General features: G+C 33.9%; 1 protein-coding gene and 1 long non-coding RNA gene across 2 annotated transcripts; both read left to right on the top strand.

The window, feature by feature from the left end:
- The first annotated feature begins 4,535 nt into the window (after positions 1 to 4,535).
- Positions 4,536 to 8,340, top strand: LOC130805181 (uncharacterized). The gene is made up of 3 exons (XR_009040148.1): positions 4,536 to 4,897; positions 5,947 to 6,036; positions 7,609 to 8,340. It is a non-coding gene; the product is annotated as an uncharacterized LOC130805181 (long non-coding RNA).
- Positions 8,341 to 23,592: 15,252 nt separating this feature from the next.
- Positions 23,593 to 24,347, top strand: LOC130805719 (uncharacterized). The gene is made up of 3 exons (XM_057670504.1): positions 23,593 to 23,739; positions 23,841 to 24,016; positions 24,176 to 24,347. The coding sequence occupies exons 1-3, from the start codon at positions 23,593 to 23,595 to the stop codon at positions 24,345 to 24,347; spliced, it is 495 nt and encodes a 164-aa protein (XP_057526487.1).

Raw genomic sequence — 24,347 nt, 5'->3', positions numbered from 1 at the left:
TGTCTATATAGTTGGACAAAAAATTAAGTTGTTTGTTAGATTAAGTATTCATTGCATGAAGATGATTATTATATAAATGGGAAAAGTCGTCTTAATAATAACACCGTAAAATTAATAAAAATTTTAACTTTTTGTCTGTTAAGTGGAAAAATTAAAAGTGAAGACTAAATATTATTATATAAAATTTCCTTTTTTTTTAATTTTATATGTCAGTTTGAGCCCATTTAGATATGCTCCTGGATTTATATAAGAAAAATGGAATTGGGATTAACAAATACAAAATCAGTGGGGATGAAGTTCAGTTAATGAAACTTAACAAGCTCATAATTCACTTCTTCCTCTTTCTATCTATCTCTTATTCAATTATCCTTATGAAATTAGGGATTAGGTTTCATAACTTCATGCTTTCTCCGATTTACGTAGAATGTTTGAATATTGTTGTTGGGTACTTAAAGGGTTTTTTGTCTATAGAAACCTTGATAGTGGTACGAGATTTATTGAGATTGAAAGGAAATGAGAATTTGCAAGAATGAGCAATGAGAACTAAGGAACCTAAATTCCCCGAGCAAAAAATACCTTAGGATAGCATTTAGGTATGTGAATTCAGTCAGTATTGCTATATTAGGGGGAAGCACCAGAGCAAGCCATGACAGACCAAGCAGAAGTGAGAACGTTGACTTGAGTAACGTAAACATTGGTAAGAGCCTAAGATCAAGCTGAAATGTGTAGTCGATGGATAACATGTAATATTCATGTACTACCCCTTGTCGGTCTCGACGGACAAAGGAGGCTAGTTCTATACCGACTGATTTTCAACTATTCTTATTAGTCGAAATAAATGTAGTCGGTAAAAAATTAGTCGAATTTTTAGTCAGAATTCTGAAAAGTTGGGTTTTAGTTGGACTTTCAACTGGATTTCTAACTATAATAGTGGTAGGAAATTAGTCAGAATTCTAATTCATTTCCTACTAAAATATATGTCAAAAATTTCAGACAAAGTTTTTGTAGAAAAACTGTTGGAAAAATTTAGAGGTGATCATGGCCGGCCCGGCCCGACCCGACCCGAAAAAAGTGAGGGTTTGGGTACCAAAATATGGCCCGATGTGCGGGTTTGGGTAGAAAATAAGTGGCCCGATTTTTTTGGGACGAGTTTGGGATTTGGTGTTTGGCCCGGCCCGGCCCGAAAAAGTGTGTGTTCATGATTTGCATTTTAAATTTGTTTTATATTATGTATAATATGTAACAATTGTATTTGATTATTTCAATTATTTTTAATTTGTGTTTTAAATTATGTATAATATGCAACAATTGTATTTGTAGTTTTGTAAATTTCTTTGTCTTTTTTGGTTTTATTTATTTTAGTTTTATATTTTTATTTTTTTGGTTATTTACAAATCACGGTGATTGATTAGAAATTATTAAATAAAAAAATGAGAGTTTTTAATTTAAAGCATTATTGATGAGTGCTTTAAGTTATAGTGAAATAATCATGGTTATCTTAAAATTAATTTAAAATAAAAAATAGAAGAAATTGTTTGGTACAACACTGCAAGCAGCAGGAGGGAGGCAGGGACCATGAGTTTGTCATTTATATTGGCTGCTTCAATCTCTTTAGATTTTCAATACTTCATAATATTACCTTTTAGATTGGATAAATAAATTTTACATAAAAATTTAAAAATTATAAAGTTATTTAAATTTTACATAAGATATATAAATAATATATAACATAGGCCAGCAAAAGCCCGCAAGCCCGCACAGTACGGGTTTAGGCAAGAACTTTTTGGTCCGCACTTTGGCCTGGCCCGGCCCGGCCCGCATCAATGGACAGATTTTTGCCTCTCGGCCCGGCCCGGTGTTTGATCACCTCTAGAAAAATTAAACAAATAATTTCTAACTATTTTATTCAAATTCACTTAAAAATAGATATTTTTCGACAGTAAAACAATATCGGAAGGTGGGAGAGATCAGATTGTAGATATCGACCCTCCGCCTACCCATTTTAGTCGGAAGACAACTGATTTCCATTTTATTTTAATTTTTTATACAAATAAAAAATATTCTTTTATTAAAAATTATTTTAACATTAAATAGTAAATAAATATTATAATTCAAATGCAAATAATAAACAAATAAACATAATTTACACTAATGTTAAAATGGCACCGAAAATTGTTCAAATCATCATAAATACACTCTTAATCTAAGGCTTAAAACGCTCACTTCAAAAATTAAAATGCCAACTTCAACACTTAAAACCTTTACTCCAAGTCTTAATATACATATCTTCTGCAAAGGCTTAATTTTAATTTTTAACTCTTACTCTAACTCTTAAAACACTCATTCAAAGACTTAAAATGTCAATTCAAACTCTTAAAAACCCCCATTCAAGACTTAATCTTTCTTATCTAAAGATGTAATTACATCTTTTACGTACCTACTCTAATCATTAAAATATCAATTATAAGGCTTAAAGTATCTATTTTAAGGTTTAAAGCCCTTACTTTAAGTCTTAATTTTTCTTCACCAATGGTTAAAATGTTCACACTAATAGTTTAAATCTGTCAATTTAAAGATTTAAAGTGCATATTCTAAGGTCTAAATTGCCAATTTCAAACCTTAAAATGACAACTCCATTTTTTAATATAAAAAAACCTTATTTTAGAAAAATGAAAAATTTATTGGGTTTTTGGCTGGATCTGAGCGCAAGTATGTGGTCATCTCATAGGAGATTTAACTTGAAGGGTGATGGGGATAGAATAGTGAACTGCATTCAAGCACCTTTAAATTGTAAATGAGGACCCATTTAATTCATCCACAATCTATTATATTTAGCAGAAAAGGCCCAAAGGAACTCGAGAAGAGTTACCTTATTCCAATTGTTGATGTTTAGTAACTCGAACAATGAGTCTTGAACATGAAAGAAGATGAATCAAGGGGCGTGTTCCAAGAGCCAAAGCGGAGTTAGCTTGGCAAGGGTTTTGTGACAAACGAGCCATCTTGCTATGCTGACAAATGGGGGCTTTTTAGAACCTATCGTCGAGTCGGCACGATGGAGATGGAGGCAACGCCGAGCTGGTGGTAAAGGCTGTACTTCGCGTTTGGTTTTCCATAAGATGAACTTGAGTTGACGTTCTAGGAGTCAGGTTCAGAAGTCGACTCCGTGACAGGAGTATGCAATAGGCCACGAGTGTTTTGTGGGTTCGTTGATGGGTTTTAGTTCATTTTTGCCCTAATTTTCTTAGTTTATGAGGTACACTATATTAAAGTCTTGTTTCTTAGAATTAGGGTTACTAAGTGAAAACTGAATAGACAGAAAAAGCAAAAGTGAGCCGTTTTTAGGGTTTCTAATATTCATCTTGTAATCTTCCAGTTTATAGTGAAAGTTTGATTCTCGGTGCCTCGTGGATGTAGCTATTTCATTAATAGTGAATCACGTAAATTTCTTGATGTGATTTTCTTTATTGTTTGCTTTGAATTTCTTTTGTAATTTTATTGTGTTGATTATTACTATTGTCATTTAGAGCGTATAATGGTCATCGAAAGTTAAATTAAATAAATTAATTAAAATAAATTAATTTGATTAAATCCCAAGGTTGCAAAGTGTGTGTTTTGAGCAAAATATAGTGGTCACGGATCGTGAAACAACTCGCGGCTCGCGAGGAAGGAGGAAAAGTTTCTGTTTTGGAGAACACACAGGTCGCGGCCCGTGACCCAGCTCGCGGCTCGCGAGCTATCTGTGCGAAGTTTTCTGGTTTTTGCTGTTTCCTTTGCGAAAGTTAGTTTCTCGTTTGGGTTGGTTATAATATAACTTCCAACGGTTAATTATGGTTATATTAACCATATGTATTGGGATGGTTTGGTTCAAAGGCGACATTAGTTCGTGAACCAATCTCGTGTTTCGTAAAGTAACATGTTGTTTCGTGAAGTGGTGTGAGCTATTCTATAAATATAGAATGCTTGTGTGGTTTTTATATATGATGCAATTTCTGTTTTCTTTTCTTCTCGAGCAATTTACATCGAGAACTTGCAATCCTCGTTTATAATTTTCGTATTTTTCATCCTTCTAAGTTTTTTTTCCTCACATCGTTTTAGATTCCGTGTGCTAGGAGTTTAGTGTGATTCTCTGTATCTCAAAACATATTTCTGGTTTATTTCCAAGCATCGTAATGGGAGGAAATGATGTTTTAGGAAAGAGCATCTCGCCTAGAATTAATATCAAGTTCAAACAAAATCTTCATGTTACTTTGTTCGGGTTTAAAGATCGATTTTTCGGAGATCTCGATGGTGTACATAAGCATGGCTCTTAAATGTCATATGTAATTTGTTTTTCTTTTACAAAGTTATATCTTTATTAAATTGTGCATTAGATAAATAAAGTTACATGTTTAACAATTACTTTCGCTGTCGCACAACACCAGTAAACACTTGTGCCAGGCAATCAAAGCTTTCTTAGAGGGATAATAACTTGTAGCATAAAAAGAAGCACGTGAATCCTATTCTTAAAAACTTTTAAACTCGCCAATACTATTTCTCATTGTTTAAAAGCCAAAAACAAGCAAATTCAACACTAATCAACGGTCCCTTTGAAATCCCTATCCTGCCCTCAACACTGTTTTTCCTTTTGCTAATCTTGTTTCCATCTAACATGCCAAATCCTCATCCTTTTACTGATCTTCTCAATCCTTTCTCTCCATTTTCCTTTACCATCATCTGCACCTGATTTTCTCGCTACATCCGTCTCCTGATATTTTTACTGATTAAAGACAAAAGGTTTTCGACAATGGAGTATACTGGTGTCCTCCTCTTGAAGCTTTTGACAATGGAGTGTACCGGCGTCCTCCTCCTGATTTCATTACTTTTTGGGTTGAATTTGGTTTTTGCCATTGAAAGTGAGGTAATTTTTTGTTTTTCAATTGTTTGTTGATTTTGAAATTGAGTGTGAGGTATTAATTTAAAATTGGGAATGGATTGATGGTGAACAACCTCATTTTGGCTTGTATAATTTTTGCCATTGACTGAAATGTAAGATTTGGGTCTTTGATTAGTATCAATTTTAGAAACTTTGGAAAAATGGTGATATGGAAAAAACCTGAGACAAACCCTTGGAGCTTCAATTGAAGTAGAAGATGAAATGTTGAATAGTTAGGGTTCTGTGTTAGCCTTAATTCTCCTTTTTTTTTTTTTTTAAATATTAGAGTTTCTTGGGGTTTCTGTGTTACTGTTAGCCTTAATTTTCCTACTTTTCCTTAATATTAGAGTTCCTATGTTTATCTTCATTTCCCCAATTTTCCTTCAAGCATTTTAAATTTATTCGAAATTTCTCTTAGGTATACTACAATTAACGAGAAACAATCCTTTAAATTTATATTAAAGAATGTTATGCGCAAAAAATGTGATACGAGGATCGTGGCCTCGTGGGTTGCCTATTGGTGCTTATACTATGGGTTCGCAACAGCAACATCAGAGTTGCGGGTTCCAAACAACAATGAAGTAGATAAGAGGTTCGGGACAACACCAGGACCTAAGGTGATGGTTCTGCATCTAATAGCCTGGCCAGTAACAGCTACATTGTTTGGAATTTTGAGCAGGAATAAGGTGGATTTGAGTTCAATTGAAAATTACGAATTGATGTTGCCTTTGCCTATGATAACAATTCATAACTTATGCACTAATGACTTTCATTACTTCTAACAAAGAAACAATATTGCTCTTTTTAATGTTTTTGCGATGAAGCTATGTTGGCCACTACGTTTTTAATGGCACTATCATACATTGTCTCAAAAGTGGCAGATTTTCAAGTATAGTATAATAGTATTGATGTGGAATTAGTTGGTTTTGTTAAGAGGTAAAGTATGATGATTATGTTTAGTTAGCTTTGAATTGCTACTCAGATTTTCAAGCTTCTTCAAACTCATTTTTTTGCCCTTTAATTGTTTAATTTAGGGTATTTAGGTACCCAAGTGGAAGAAGAGAAGACACTAATGTGCCCTAGCCGCCTCCCATGAGGCATTACTCTTTCCAACATCAAGCCTGGTAACTACTTTAACTAAAGGATTTTTTGTGAGTATTACATGATTTTTATGCTTAACGTTTTGCTTACTTGGTGATTAAAGTGGGTTGTATGTGAAAACGACAATGTATTAGAGTTTGAACAATGTGTTTCAAATTCCAATATTACCAAGATCGAGTGTATGAGGTTTTGTGACAAACAAATTACGCTATCAATAATATCGATGTTTGTAGGAGAAAATAAAGCATTAAAACGACACAAAGATTTAACGAGGTTCACCCAACTAAGGCTACGTCCTCCGGTGAGTAGTATCTCTTATATTATCAAAAGGAGTTCAAAGAACTCTCAAATATGGAGAATTACAATAGAGAAGAGATATAGGCTAGTGTTTGGCTTGGGGTGTATTTGTGGATGATTACAATGTGATTGAGAGCTCTCTATTTATAGGAGAGATCACACTGAGTTACATTAAGTACATTAAAGCTATGATTAAATGATAATGAAACATCCCTAAGTACATGAAGAGTCATAAAACAACATTCTAGAGTATCAGAGACTTCGCTCGACCAAAACAGGGGTTTGCTCGGTCGAGCGTCTTGGTCGAGCGGACTTCAATAAGCTTCTGGTTGCATTCTTTCTGCTCGCTCGATCCAACCTGGAGCTCGCTCGGTCGAGCGAGCTGGTCGAGCGGCTCTTCAGAGGCTTCTGACAGTATTTGCTCGACTTGAATAGTAGAGCATCTTGAATCAACCTTTCCACTTCTTCGTTAAGTCTCATAACTCTCACACTTCATTACCTTATTAATCCATACTTAACACCATCATAAATCAATCATCAAAACTTAACTTAATACACCCACATTAACACATTCATGGGATTCCATCCCAAAGGTCACACATGAATACACCTCATCAAATGTGCACTCAAGTCACACCAATCACAACAGTATGGATGAATTAGGGTTGATTTTCGTCGCAATCTTTATTTGATCAAGCAAGAGGTTGTCATGAACTCTGCAAATCTCAATTTTTCTTGTCATTATTATAAATAGGCATTGAAAATTGTGTATTTTCAATTTTCATATTCAATTTTTGCTGAAATTAGTCAACTGAAGAGCATTTGAGGGATCATACATTTCATGTTTGTTACAAGTTACTAAAGAGCAACTTACAAAACTTTTCATCAATTGTTGACCGGTAAATGAGCTTCATTAGCTCTTGTTTTGATTTTGTGTTTGATTGTTTAGATCTAAATCTGGGTATTTTTATTTTTGAGTTTAGTTTGTTGATTATCATGTTTGGTTATCTAAATTAACCCTTCACTTTGCTTTTGTGGAATTTACTTATGAAGGTTTTACATGGATGATTTCTTGAGTTTATATTTTCATCTTTGATTTTTAACTTTTAGCATTGATTAATGACTGAATCTGAAGGAATTTGCGGTGAATATTGAGTTGGGTTGTTGATTTTATTGTCTAACTTGATTGAAAAAGTTACTAAATTTACATAAAATTTCAATAATTTGGCATCAAATTTTGATATTGATGCATAGTTAGGTTGTATTACCTTAATCCCGTATTCCTGTTTGTATTTCAGGATTTGATACGACATGATTTTAATTGGGAATTCCAGAGCGTAAAAGCCCATCCTTGAATTGGGAATTCCATCGGCCTAGCTTGGATGTTGAATTGTGAATTTCATTGCCAATCTTTAGTAGTTACAAACTAACCTACTGGCTATGTTTGGCAATATGATAATTATAATTTCATTGAAGCATTGTATCCAATACTACTTCCTCTTGAGTCCTTAATACTATTTGAATGAATATCTTGAATTGGTGCAACTATCAATTGAGTTATTTGTAAGGGAACAAAACACGACTAGATTTTTCTTTTTGCTATTTTTTTTATTAAATCATTGCAAGTCAAGTTTAATTTTGGTTTCCTTTTGATTATTAAAAGAATTTGTAATTTTGCTATTCTTTAAAAAAGTAGACCTCCAAATAGCAACATAGTTGCAATTATTTTTGTTTGTTATAATGATGTATGTTGTTTCAGGTATTGGGACTAGTATCAAATCATTTCGTTTCTTAATCGCCGTAATTTTAAATTTCAATTTTTATTTTTCGTCACCCTTTTCATTTTATTGCTACTTATATTTTAAATTAATTTAATAAAATAACAAAACCGCCCTTAGACTTAAAAATTTTAAAATTTTTATAAAACGCTTTTAAAGAGGGTATTAAATGAGCTATTACCGCTACCCAGCGTTTTTAATGGGCACACGCATTTGATAACGAATCAGCAATCGAGGATAAGACAAGTTCTGCAGGATTCTATGAATTCGATTTCAAGGACGTCGCGACTTAATTTTTTGAGACCGTTGTATCGTCATGTTTTCATATTTGTCTTGAAACAATTGATGATGGAGCACAACTGGATGTTAAACTTGGAAATTTATGTTTTTGACAAATGCGGTTGTGTACTTCAAAGAACCCACTGATTACCCTACGCGTGTTACTGTTACTTGTCAATCCGGTTTCATGGTTCGTTGTACTTGGACGATATACATCCATTTTGGAAAAAAGTACTTAGAGGCAGAAGAAGACGCCAATGCAGAAGTACGGCACACAAACGCTGATGATAAAGAGTACTTTCAATCGTTGGTGGATGAAGTTTTAAAAGCCGACCCTGCAGTTGTACGACACATATCTTAGGTACTTATAACATGAACAACACCCTGATGATACAAGCAAATCCACCGAGGAAGGAAAGACCAACGACAAACAGAACCCTCAGGAGAAACAAAAGTGCGCTCGAGTACAGTACATCATCCTCAAAGGGTCGCGGATCCAGATCTTCATCACGCGGGAGATCTAGTGGTAGATCTAGCAATCGATCAAGCCAATCATCAGTTGTAATTGACTTCAGTTTAAACTTATCTGGTACTCGTATTTCCTTTCCTATAATCATATATGTTTTAGATGAATTGAATGATATTAATATACTGTTATTTTTTCAGATGGTTTAGCAGGTCGTGATTTTCACTTTTTCCGTGGCCAAATCACATTCCATATATTCTTCCGCCGTACCTGTTTGATTGGATTTGTAAAATTTTCGGCCGTACTCGACAGGCGCATCTACGGGGAAAGGTGCAATAAGGCGCTTGTATTCATCCTACAAATCGAAATTATAAACATTTAAACAATGGATTTGTAAAATTTTTGGCAAAGTTTCCTCTATAAATTAACAAAAACCAAAACTTAAGTAACCCCTGAAATATAAACCAATGTAGCCCTGAAATATAAACCAATATAGATATACTATGTATCTAATTCGAAAACAGCTAAAAATCCAGCATTTCCTCAACATCCAACATCAGCTATTCTAAAGAATGTTCTAAAATATATGTATACATAAATTAATCTACTATAGCAAACTTACAAAAGCTAATCTATTTTTTTATGTTAACTAAAAATGCTAACAAAAAATAGGGTAGATAAGAAATTAAACATAAACTTATAGCCTCGGCCTTCTCGTTGACCCATAGCAAACCATCTTTGGTTCGCACTTTATGAGTGTGAAGAAACAACTCATAAGAAGAAGGCGTCCTTTGTTGCTCTTGCTCCTGAAATAAATTTTATAAATGGTTATTGACTCTATGTATATATATATATATATATATATATATATATACATATATATATATATATACATATATATATATATATACATATATATATATATATACATATATATATATATATATATATATATATATATATATATATATATATATATATATATATATATATATATATATATATACATATATATATATATATATATATATATATATATATATATATATATATATATATATATATATATATATATATAAAGTAAATAAACAAACTTAAAGAAATTAGAACTTATACCAAAATGCGTAACGTCCTGCTCGCAGAAATCGAACTGTCAGTATGGGTGACTTCAGCCGCATCCTAATCTTCCCCCCGGCGGCGGTTCCTCCTACCTCGGGACTGATGAGATTGAAAAATTTTGTACTTCCAGAAACTCACGCACCTTTCCCAAATCTCCTTTGCCACCCAGCTTGGCTTGTAGTCATTATTTTTCTCATAGGTTTTCTATGATTAAAAATAATGTCCTTGTACCGAATCTTGGCCTTCTTCTCCCACTCCCTATACACAAAGAGAGTAATAAAAGGATCCCAAGACCATTGTTTTTGAAACGACAAGATCAATTAGTATATTTATAAGAAGTTACAATGAAATCAAATAGATAAATGATAAAGTAGTTATCCTTACTTGAAACTGTTGGCAATAAAACTCGATTGTTTGTCTGTCTAGGTGCCTCCATGCCCATCCATTAGGATCTTGATAAGCGTCAAAGGACCTACGGATGGAGGTGGCTAATTGGATGCCACCGTCTATGGAAAAACTTCAAAAATCAACAAGTTTTAATTAGTTTATTGACTGAATATAACTATTAAAAAGCAACAAAAAATAAAACATACCCAGAATTATTAGGCAGCCATGGGAGGGGTGGTCGTGGGTGCTCCACCGCAGGGGAAGAATCTTTACGCGGCGGTCCTTGTGGAGTGGCAGGCTTTTGTGTCCTAGACGGACGTTGCGAACCACGCGATGTCACCGGAGAGGGAGTGACCTCCTCCGTCATAAATTCACTCCTCAGTGCTCCTCTAAACCCGGAATCAGTTGAGAATAAGTTAAAACTAGAGGTTGAGGTCGAGTAGGTGTAGGTTGAGGATCAGAAAGGGTACGATGTTGAGGTCGAGGTTGAGGTTGTTCATGTGAAGGACGAATAAGGTATGTGGTGTCCGGGTGGTCGTTGTATGACTCATAAGGTTTCCCAGTTCTGAGGTCAATCCTTTGTCCATGGTTGTTTCTCATTCTAGGCATGGCTTAATAAAATAAAATTAATCATGTTAACAATTATTATTATTATTATTATTATTATTATTATTATTATTATTATTATTATTATTATAATAATAATTATTATTATTTTTACTACTTATCAAAAATAATTAATTCACAAAACAAATTCAACAACCCAAAACTGCCCCTAAACCGCCCCACAGCTGCCCCTAAACCACCCCACAGCTGCCCCTAAACCACCACACAACCGCCCAAATACCCACCCAAAACAGCCCACCCAGCACCAAAACAAAACACCCTAATATTTAACATAAAACAAAAAAACCATAACTTTAACATGATCAACAACTTTAAACATGTTCTTAAAAGAAAAAACCAAAAATTCATCAATTTAACATGTTCAAGAATTTAAAAAAAAAAAAACTAACAATATGAATCATATATATATATATATATATATATATATATATATATATATATATATATATATATATATATATATATATATATATATATATATATATATATTGAAATTCAAAAAAAAAAATCAACAACAAAAAATAGTCCCAAATTCACAAATCAGCAACATTTCATAAACCAATTGTATATATTTCGAAATTTCAAAAAAAAAAATCATTCTTTAGCCACCAATTTTGAAATTATCATGTTCATGAACATGTTTAATATAAATCCATAGAAATTTCGAAATTATATATCTTAAAACATGATCATAAATCAAAAAAAAAAATGACATATTCAAGAATAATGTTCAATAATACTAAGAAAGTCATCATGTTTAACATTTAACATAATCATTCCACAATTAAATAAAAAAAAACCCATGAAATGTCAAAAATCATGTTTAAAATATAAAAAAATAAAAAGAAAACTAACCTTAAGTTGTCGGAGATTTAGTAGGAGATGAAGTAGTCGAAAAAGTGTCGGAATGTTGGCCTATGAAATCGTCAGAGGAATAATAAGAGGAGAGCAAATCGAGTAAAAAATTGAAATGGAGTAAAAAAGAAAATGGCGTTTCTGGTGAAAATTTGGGTATTTATTTTAAAGAAATTTCCGACTAATTACAGATTAATAATTAGTCGCAGAGCAGTTCACAAATTTTTTTACCCATGAGAATTTACTCAGAAATTTTCCGACCACTTACCGACGAGATTTTAATCGCAGGTTAGTCGGTGAGATACTTTTTGCAGTGTAAATCAGAGCAATTATGGCATGTCTGCCAGCTTTAAAAAGTGAAACACCTTTTCAGTATACCGACTACTTTCCGACTAGTATTTAGACGAAACTGAAAAGCATGTTTTCCTTCCTAAGGTTGCAGAGCTGTCAGTCCACCTTTTCTAGAACAATTTGAAATTCAAAATTTCGATTGAATTCCTACTAAATTATAGTCGGTAGATGCTCGGTATTTTAAAATTTCAATTATTCCCACCTTTTGATTTTCGATTTATTCGAGTATTCAATTAATTATAATTAAAATTATAATAATAATAATAATAATAATAATAATAATAATAATAATAATAATAATAATAATTATTATTATTATTATTATTATTATTATTATTATTATTATTATTATTATGTTATACTAAAAATTATTATAAGTTTTATTACTTTTAGTATTAAATAGACAATTATATTTTAAATTAATATTAATAATTACTAAAATTGAAAATCGTTCCAAATTTAAAAATTAATGTACCTAATTAAACATACGACTAAAAAAATATTGGATAACAAAATAAAATTTATTGGGTTATATAATTGTCATCGATATCATTGTCGTCAGATAATACAAGATCTTCGTCGGTGTCTTCGTTTTCATCGACATCATCAACCGTTTCGTCTAACACTAACAGCTCATTAGCTAGATCACGCAGCGATGCGACTATTTCCTCTGAAACATCTTCATTTACCACAAAATCCGGTGATTTCTCTTCCAGTTGGAAAGCACTTTCCTCGAAATGCTTCGACCTGACTTTGCAAACAGCTCGCCAATCTTTCATGTTTTGTTTTAAACTCGGATAAGGTACATAATAACTTGGGAAGCTTGACTTGCTAGCACAAAAGGATCCTACTTTCTATACGATCGACCATTATGAACGTCAACCAGCTTGTACCATGGATGGATTCTCGTACCATGGTCATATCCGGTGGTAGTTTGATCATACCATTGACATTTGAATAGTGTGACCCTTTTAATTGGAAGTGCTCGATACTCAAGCTCAATAGTGTCCTCTAACTTTCCATAAAAGTCTGTTTCATCTGGACTGTTATCATCAGATTTAACGCACACCCCGCTGTTTGCAGTGGATTTACTTTTAGCAGAATGGAATATAGTGTGAAATCTATAACCATTCACGTAACAAACATCATAGCGACGTGCCTTCTGCAATGGTCCCTCGGCGACGTCCTTTAAAATGTCAGCATTCTCCACACCATCAAGAAACCCGTCCCTAGACTGCACATTATCAATAATTTAAACTTAGTTTGTAATACTATTAACATTCAAAATTACAATGTTAAACGTGTACTTACAAGGTGTTGAAACCAAGGTGCAAATTGGTTTTGCACCACATGATCAATCTGCTCCGGGTTTAAATTTGGTTTGTACTTTTTGATTAAGTGCACAAATTGATCATAAAAGTGATTAACCTCCGGAAAGTTTCGCAAAACATATGTCTGAGCAATGTTGAGATCTGCTTCATCCATTATAAGAACCTTACCCCTCCCTTGGAATTTGATTGGATGTGTGAATATGGACAAAACACTTGATCTGACGTTATTAAAGCCTCCGTCATCGCTTCTAGGAAGATCTCTAACTCTCATCGAACGTCTTGCCCAAAGTAATGCGAGACAAAGTATGATGCTTCTTCTGTAAGATATGCATTATAGATCGAAGCCTCAACATGCGCTTTGTTTTTGACATTAAGCTTTAAATGTCAAAGGTACCTGTTAAATAGTAATTATTAAGACTTGTTGACTTGTAACCTAAATAATAATTAGTTTTAAATTTACCTGTCAAATGGATACATTAACCTATATTGTACTGGACCAGCAATCCTTACCTCGTAAGCTAAATGAACAAGGAGATAAGCATCAAAGAACGTTGGAGGAAATATAGTCTCTAATTTTAAGGGCACCACTGCAATTTCCTCATCCAACCTCCACATATCAGTTGCAGAAATCTTTGGAGAAGTAAGACTTCTAAAGAACAGATTAACTTCTGTTAAAGCTTCCCATACTTTGGTTTGCAGCAATTTTCGAAATGCTATGGGAATTAACCGTTGCATGAACACATGACAATCATGACTCTTCATCCCGAATATCTGATGTTTAGCTATGTCGATGTTCCTGGCTAAATTTGCAACATACCCATCAGGAAATCTTAGAGTTTTAAGCCACTCTAAAAGGACAGTCATTTGTTGTCTATTAAGTGTGTATGTGGCCATAGGGATGGTTGAACCAACTGGATGCAATTCTAATTGGATGCCGAGTTCAGCTAAATCTTGACGTGCCTTCAGATGATCCTTAGTTTTTCCCGGCACACATATTAATGTGTTGAAAATGTTATCAAAAAAGTTCTTCTCAATGTGCATCACGTCCAAGTTGTGACGGATCATGTTTGTTCTCCAGTACTATAGATCCCAAAAAATGCTTCTCTTCTTCCATCCAACACAGTATTTTCTGATTTCAGTGTTGTACTCAGATGCATCATCTTCAAATACCCTTAAAAACCCAAAACGATCCAGCTCCTCTAACAGCTCATTTCCCATACGTATGTCGAGTCTAATATCCTTCTAAACAACTCCATGACTGAAATTTATCCGATTTATGCAGTACAGGTGCCTCCTATCTAAAAATCTCCTATGTGAGTTAAACCAACTCACTTTGCTGCTGTGTCTTACATTGAACATCCAGGAAAAACTCGTATCGTTAAAAGAGAGATTTTTTATATATTAAAAGAAAACTAAGTAGGACCCGAGTTAAACCAAGATGTCATAAAGGCACGAGAAAACAAAATTTTTAAAGTTAAAACTTGCGGATCGAGTTCTACTAGAGTTATTGTAGATTATTTAGTGATATCATAGTCTTAGCAGCGGATAAAAGATATGAAACCAAAAGTCCAAGGAATACATCTCGAGAGCGAAGTCGCCTCTTAAACAAATCTATTCCAGAAAAAATTAATAAAGTTCAAAATTAAAATCCTTCCTTACGCTATCTATTTTATTCTTTAGGTGTAATCCTCACTCCCCAGCCTGCAACTTAACTCACTGCCAGTTAAACCAGAAAGGAAAACAACATCATTGCAGGATAGTTAAGATCAAAGGTACACGTCAGCAAAACATCTCTTATAACATTAACATTATAACATAAAGCACAATGGCAACCTACCATACGTCGGCTACAGTTCAATAATTACTTTTTAATAAATTACAAATGATTTATTGAGTCAGTCAGCCCTACTGCTGGACCAAATCCCAAACTTCAAGAGTGAGACAATACATTAGGGGGAGCTAACCCCTAAACAAGTCTCTACCATAGGCAACACGCCTTACTTCGATGCCTATGCTTAAGTATGCATACCCCTGCAGTGGCTCATAATGCCCCCATAAACCGCGAGTAAAAATCTTTCCACCAATCGACGTCATACTACGTCTATTTTAAAGTTAGTGAGGTCATAATACCTCTACTCATCGAGTTATTGAAATCATATCTCTTGATTAAGAAAGCATAACATCATCTTCATAATTTATTTAATATTTTATAATAATAATAATAATAATAATAATAATTATTATTATTATTATTATTATTATTATTATTATTAGTATTATTATTATTGTTGTTGTTGTTGTTGTTGTTGTTGTTGTTATTGTTATGTTATTGTTATTGTTATTGTTATTGTTATTGTTATTGTTATTATTATTATTATTATTGTTATTATTATTATTATTCTTTTAAAACAACTAATCCACGATGTACAAAGTTTTATTGCTTATACGTACCTTAAGAAAGCAAAAGCAAATCTTAAATGTACCTATCAACTTCTCGTCACGAATCGACTTCCTACATGACACAATCGTACATACAGGAATAAGCATATATTCACACTTTCTGAAACCACAATCAAAGCGCGCGTGCGCACACACACACATCTAACATCATGCCACTCTTGCAATCAATTCATGATCACACAACATACTACATCACAACATAACATCAAATAAAATTAAGATTTAGTATTCTGTCCAGAACAGTATGTTAACACTGTCAAACTGAAATTCCGACTTCACCGTTGCATTTGGAAGGCGTCAAAACCCCCGGGTACTAATTTTCATAATTCATAATGTACTCTAAGTATTTTTTTTAACCTATTTTCATGCCAAAAAGTGCTACAAAAACAAATTTTTTTTTACCATTTCCCTAATCCTACGGGATTTACCAAAATTCATCAACAAATGAATTCCAAATGGTATACTGCCTATTAAATATCAATGACCAAATTTATATAATTCTTATGAACCATCTTTGAGATTAAATTCATTATTCAACAATAATTTCTTTATACATATTTGTATATTTTTTTTTTCTAGCAAAAATTATAAATTTCTCATATTAGCCAATAAAATAAATAACTTTTCCACCAAATATAAAAAAACCACACACACATTTTTTTACATGAACATTCATATTTATATATAAATTTCAAAATCACCCATCATACAAACCAATCCTATTCTTCACATATATGCATATCTAAAAACCCTAAAAAAAATACATCCTTCATCAATTTAGATAAAAAAATACATCCCAAAATCATACATGAAATTTTAATTTATAAATTAAACATGAATTATAAGATAAAACATATAATAATCATAGAATTTTAAATTAAAACTTAAGAATCAACATAGATTAAGAATTACACTCACAATTGTAAAGGAACAACACCAAATGCTGAAGGGTAATGGAGTTAGGCATGTGGATTAGGAGGAATTTTTGAGAGGATATGTTTTTTTTTCTTGGAAACTTTAAAAATGAAAGGATGCCAAAATGAAAAATGATTAAGGAATTAAGAAGGGTTAATTATATGGGATTAATGCCTTGATCTTTCATTACTCTAAGGGAGTTACAAACTCCACCAAGAGTCCCCATAGGGCCGGCCATTTCCCTCCTATTATTTTTTTTAAAAAAAAAAATAAAAGATGGGTTAAGGAAAAGTTTGGGCCCAAAATAATTCTATTTTCCAAAAAGGATTGCAATCTCATGACCAAGCCCAATAATAAATAAAATATATATATTGAAATAATATTACTAATAAATTATTAAATATATCAGGGAAAAATATCGGGAAAATATCGGGGTGTTACATACATAGACGACTTTGGAATCATCCATACAATACGAACAAGCGTGCACGCCACATGTACTCCACCCGACATCATCGAATAAGCTGAAAAGTTGTTGATTGTCCACATCAAAGCCGCACGAAGCTGAAAGTTCCCTCTCTTAGATACGTCGTATGTCTGGATCCCATCTTCCCATAACAGCTTCAACTCGTGTATTAGTGGCTGTAGGTACAGGTCAATCTTATGTTTTGGATTGTTATGACTAGGAACGATCACCGTTGAGAACATATATTGTTTCTTCATGCACATCAAGGGAGGAAGATTATATAGGACTTAATATTACGAGCCAACTAGAATATTGTTGTCCCGAGCTGCCAAATGGGTTGAAACCATCTGTACACAACCCTAGTCTCACATTTATTGTCTCCCTAGAAAAATCCGAATGGGTCGCGTTAAATGTCAACCAGGCTTCACTGTCCGAGAGGTGACACATCTCTCCAACTTCTGAATAGTGCTTCGCATACCAGCTCATGTGACTGACATAGTCGCAGAAGCATACAACCGTTGTAGCCTAGAACTGAGGGGAAAGTAGTGGAACTTCTTTCTTGGGGTTTTATCTGTTATCCATCTAGAAACCCCACAATCATCACATTGTGTCATACTTGCTGTGGGGCCCCAATAAATCATACACCCATTAATACAACAGTCAATCTTCTCTACCAGTAATCCAAGAGCTGAAATTCATTTCTTCGTATCATAAAAATTGGATGTCATCCGCTTATCTTTTGGAAACACTTCAATAATCAATTGACAGATTTCATCGTAAAGTCTCTCGGGAATATGAAAGTCCGTCTTCAGACTCGGCAACCTCATCTAGATTTTTTTCTCTGCAAATTGTATAAAAATTCTCCGACCCCTTCTAAATATCTAATATTATAAACTCCTTTACAACTTCTCTTGTACATCCAACTTCTTTCACTACGTAAGTCATTACCCTGCGAAATAACTAGCACGGAAAATATTAAAAAGAAAAGCTGAAAAGTGAAACAACTTTTTAGAATACCGACCACTTACCGACCGTAAAGGAGTCGGAAAACAGTCGGTAAACAAAAAGTTGTTCCTCCATAAATACGTCTATCAGAGCATCTTTGACTGAATTTCAAATTTTGAATTTCAAATTTCCGACTGATTTGCGACTATATATTAGTTGGAAATTGGTCGGTAAATATTTTTTTAAAAAAAAAATTTAATGAGCTTTTAGAACGGCCATTTTATCGTGAAAACTATAAGTACTAGACACAAATAATATTTTTTCTTAAATATATCCTTGTATGTACCATAAAAAAGTGGAAATGTTAAATATATCTTTCTTAAATTTAATGAAATTAAGCATTGAAAATTTTACTTATTACTTTTGTTGCAACATCAAATTTTACTAAGAATAATTGGCAAATCAGAGCTTCGAAACTGCGCATTTGTACGAATTAAAGCCTTAAAAACTAAGCATATAGGCCGTAATTAGCACAAGTGCGCAGTTTGAAGCTCCAACTCACAAATTATTTTTTTACTAATTTTAGTAAGATTTTATTGTTGCAACTTAATATAAGTAAATAATACGATGCTTAATTTCATTAAATTTGAGGAACATATTTTAATCATTTCTAACTTATTTTTATAGTACATACAAGAATATAATTAATAAAAACTACTATTTCGGGTAAGTACTTATAATTAGTGCAAAATATGGCTGCGCCTAAAAGCTCATTAAATTTTTTTTTAAATAAATACAACATATATCATAACATAATAAATAATGCATATAACTAAAATTAAATTAATGAAAATATAACTATAATTCATGAAACAATAAATAATCTAATTAACAGGAAAAAAACAAACATACCTTGATAGTGTTAAGAATTCTTGTTAATTTTGAGAGATAATGTAAATATGATAATTTTGTATGAAAGAAATTAAAGTATTTAGAAGAAAGTTTTATAGAGATTGAGATGTGAAAGTAGTGAAGAAAAATTATTTTGCTGGTTGAGGGTATTTATAAAAGGAATACGATCTCTTCTGACTAATCAACGATTGACTTCCGACTAATATACTGTCGGTATTATACTTGTCAGAGATCATTTTTGACTAAATTTCAAAATTTGAAAATCAAAATTCCGACTGATCGGCGACTAACTAGTAGTCGGAATCTAGTCGGTATTTCATTTAAAAAATTTTAATAAGCTTTTAGGTCGACCATTTATTCGTTAAAATTAAAAGTACTAAATAGAAATAGTAGTTTTTCTTAATTATATCCTCGTATGTAAGATAAAAAAGTGAAAATTTTAAATATATGTTTCTTAAATCTAAGGAAATTCAGCATCGTAGATTTTACTTATTGGTTTGTTTGCAACATCAAATTTTACTAAGAATTAATTTACGAATCGGAACTTTAAAATTCCACACTAGTGCGAATTACAACCTTAAAAAAAACATATAGGCAGTAATTAGCATTAGTGCGGAATTTAAAAGCTCCAAATCGAAAATTATTCTGTTACTAATTTTAGTAAGATTTTATTGTTGCAACTAAATATAAGTAAGTAATACGATACTTAATTTCATTAAATTTGAGGAACGTACTTTCATCATTTTTAACACATTTTTACAGTACATAACTGAATATAATTAAGAAAAACTACTATTTCAAGTAAGTACTTATAATTATTATAAAAAAAAGGACGCACCTTAATGCTTATTAAAAAAAAATTTCAAAATAAATACAACATATATTATAAAATAAAATTCATGAAACAATAAATAATGTAATTAATAGAAAAAATAACGTACCTTGATAGCGTAAAGAATACTCTCTAAACCCTCCCGACTTCTATCTCTAGCCTCCTCAGGTTCGCCATGGGTGAACCAGCCAAAGAACGAGGCCCAGGTCGGCCACGAAAGATGGAGGTGCAGCAAAAGAGCCCCAAAGCTGGGCAGCCATTGTCATTGGAGGTATGGAAGGGGAAGGTGAAGCAACCCAGCCCAAAGCCCCACCTCTGCGACCACCGTGTTAGTATAGTCCTAAAGAGGTAGATGGGGACAAATTCGATAACCCCAAACCTACTGTTGAGTGTGACGACCATGGTGTTCATCCCAGCCGACCGTGGGCAATCTCGAGCACATCAAGTCAGTAGCTAGGTCAGGATACACAGATTCCTACACCAACAACCGAAGATATCACACCTTTAAAACCTAATCTTGTTAAAATTGATTTATTTGATATTGAGGATGAAATTCGTTATCAAGAAACAGTTGTGGTATGTTTTGTGGTCAGGGCAAAACCACCTTTACATGTTATAGATGGATTTGTGCGTAGAATTTGGAAAGACCTAGACATAGACTCAGTCGGTATTGTGGACAAAGGAGTCTATATGGTTAGGATGAAATCAATCGAGTCTAGGGATAAGGCTTATGAGTCGAATGGAGTATTGTTTGATAATAAACCCTTTGTGATTAAACCATGGACTCCAGAAATGTTAACAGACAAGAATAGCCTTTCATCCATACTCGTTTGGATTTAACTCCCTAAGCTTAAAGTGGAGTACATGAGTGAAAGTAGCCTTAGAAAATTAGCAAGTATTGTGGGAAATGTTATCAAAGTGGATAATGCCACACGTCAGAAAGCTAGGCTAAGGTTCGCCTGTGTCTTAGTTGAAATGAATACCAATGATGAGTTCAAGAAATTCAATTCGCTAATATGAAGGACGAGTTGGTTACTCAACAAGTGGTCTATGAATGGAAGCCTAATCTTTATACCAAATGTAAAAAAAATGGGTCACAATGAACAGGAATGCAGAGGGGACAAAGGGAACCAAAAGGCCCCTAAAAATTACAATAGACCACGAAAAGACAAAGATGGGTACCAATTGGTGGTCAGGAAATAGTATGTAGCGAAAACCCGATTCGAAAAACCTGGTTTCTGATTTTTAAAACCGGGCAAATTACTCGGTTTTCCAAATTCGGATAATTCGGGTCGGGTACCTGGTTTTAAAACCAGGTATTCGGGTCGGATACGGATCGAGAATTTTGGAAAACCGGGTACCCGGTATCTGGTTTGATTTTTTTTTTTTTTTAATTTCCAAAAGACCAAAACCCTAAATGACTTAATCTACCTTGGGCCTATCCCGTCTTCTTCCTCCTTCATTCTTGCTGGCTGCTGCTTGCCTTCTTCCTCCTTCAGTCTTCACTGAGACGTCATCTTGCTTCTTCAATCTTCAGTTCTTCACGCCATCATCTTGCTTCTTCTTCACCATTCGCGTTGAGACGTCATCTTCTTCTTCTTCAGTTCTTCAGTTCTTTAATTGGGTAAGTTAGTTTCAATTCATCACCATTCTTAGTTCATCACCATTCTTCTTTTTCTCCAGATCTTCTTAATTTTTCGCATTTTCTGATATTTGTCACAGATTTAACTTTTTTTGCATTTTCGATTTTGTCATCTTAGTTCATCACCATTTTCACATTTTCAATTTTGTCATAGATCTTCTTCAGTACTTATTTAACCTTTGTTTTGCCATTTTCGATTTTGTCATCTTAGTTCATCACCATTTTCGCATTTTCCATTTTGTCACAGATCTTCTTCAGTACTTATTTAATTTTTTTTTGCCATTTTCGATTTTGTCACAGATTTATTCAGCCATTTTCGGTACTTATTGAAGATCTACATGGATTTTGAATTGATTGTACAACTACTAATGAACCGATTGTGAATTGTTTACTTCTACAAATCCTTTGTTTTTTGCTTTAAATTTGGAGAAAATAATTGATTGTGAATCATTGAATTGTGATGAACTAATGAATGGTAAATTGGTAATGATTCATGTGAGTTGTGACTTGTGACTTGTGACTATCTTAGCTGAAAGGTCCTGGATGAACTGATGATGAACTAATTGTAAATTGATTATAGTATTGTACAACTAGCGATGAACTGATTATGAATTGGTAACTTTTATAGAACTGATTGTGAATCATTGTATAAAAATGTTAAAAGAAATAAAGGAAAAAAAAAGTTTTTAACAAAACCGGGTATCCGGTTTTCGACCCGGTTTAAACCGGGTCGGATCCGGAACAGAATTTTAAGTATCCGGAAAACCGAGTACTCGGTTTTTCGGAACCGGGTCGACCCGGTATCCGATTTTGAACACCCCTAGTCACAACACCTAACCCCTTTGATACCAATTTGTCTGAATTAGAGGATGTAATTGGGGAGGAAATTAGTACACAGAAACTTCCAATCAAAGCGCTTGGGGCTTACCCGATCGATGACAATGAATAGCATTCTAACCTGGAATGTGAGGGGGCTAAACAAGGTAAGCAAACAAACGGAAGTGGCGAGATTCATTGCTAACCACAACGTTAGCCTTTTAAGTCTCCTTGAAACCAAGGTAAAGCGGCAAGGATTAGGTGGCCTTTATCAAAGACTATGTCCCGCTTGGTGCTTCACTCATAATCTGGATTGGCATAAAGGAGGACGCATCATAGTCGCTTGGAAAAGTGATTTGATTAGTGTGAATATCTGATATTGTAGCAGTTAGGTAATTCATGCGGATGTGAACCCACTAAATGGCGATAAATTCTCCTGCTCCTTTTGTCTATGGTTCTAGTGATAAGAAAGGGAGATAAGGCCTCTTTACTCAGCTTGAGAGCATTAAGAACCACATTGTAGGCCTGTGGCTCCTTATGGGTGACTTCAACTGCATAGCCAATAGAAATAAAAGAATAGGCCAAAGATCTCGCAACAGTGAACTGGATCCTTTAAGGAGATGTATGGAGACATGTGAGATACATGACTTGAAAAGCATCGGGAGATTCTTTACCTGGACCAATAAGCAAGAGGGTTTTGCGCGAGTTTTAAGCAAAATTGATCGAGTTATGGGCAACCACTCTTGGGAAACCACCTTCCCCACAGCTGAAGCTGCTTTCCTCCCCGGGGGGGACTTTGATCCTACACCGATGTTAGTCCACTTCTTTAAGCAACACAAAAGGACTCGTTCATTCAAGTTCTTCAACCATTGACGAGAGGATTTTTTGGGGGTAATCTAAGATATATGGAACACCCCCATCTAGGGCCTCAAGAGTCATCAAATAATTCAGAAACTCAAACTTGTCCAGGCTACGTGCAAGTAGAAATTCAAGAAGGATGAGCAGACGGCAATGATCCTAGTAGAGAACAACCTTCTAAAAGCCCAGGAGGAGATACATGCTAACCCAACTAATGTTCATCTTATTAACCTTGAATGTAAAATGGCAGATCTTCTTCAGAAGACTAAGGAGGATCGAAATTCAGCGCTACGACAAAAGGACAAAATTTCCTGGCTCACCATGGGAGTTGAAAACACCAATTTCTTTCATCAGTCCATCAAGCACAGACATAAAGCAAACACCATCAATGTGCTTCACATGGGTTTGGAGATCATCAGTGACTAGGGTAGGATCCATGAGATTTTTTGAAAATACTACACAGATCTCTTATGCAACGATATTGAAAATAGACGTCTCATCAACATGAATATTGTTACAAGGGTCCAATCCTCACAGCAGCCCAACAAAACCTTCTACCCTTGTCATTCTCTAAGGCAGAAATCAAAAAGGCTCTATGGAGCATCCCTGAGGATAAAGCCCCGGCATTAATGGGTTCAATAGTGGCTTCTACAAAGCTTATTGGCCGGTGGTAGGTACGGACATAACCAGAGCAATCTAGGAGTTCTTTGATTCTGGGGTCCTCCCGAAGGCCTGGAACGTGACGCAATCACTCTAACCCAAAAGACACAGTGTCTAAAAGGCCCAGGGACTACCGTCCTATCTCTTGCTGTAACGTCATTTACAGATGCATCACCAAGCTTATATGTAGTAGATTGAAGCCAGTCCTAGAGGCCATCATCAGCTCTAATCAAAGCCCTTTTGTGGAAGGTCGCAGCATTTTATACAATATCCTCCTATGCCAAGACGTGGTAAAACGCTATGGAAGACGAAGTTGTATGCCTAGTTGCCTCATTTAA

Source organism: Amaranthus tricolor, chromosome 2 (assembly GCF_026212465.1).
Source record: "Amaranthus tricolor cultivar Red isolate AtriRed21 chromosome 2, ASM2621246v1, whole genome shotgun sequence".
Taxonomy (NCBI): Eukaryota; Viridiplantae; Streptophyta; class Magnoliopsida; order Caryophyllales; family Amaranthaceae; genus Amaranthus; species Amaranthus tricolor.
Note: the sequence above shows the minus strand (reverse complement) of the source record. Positions and strands in the feature narration are given on the sequence as shown.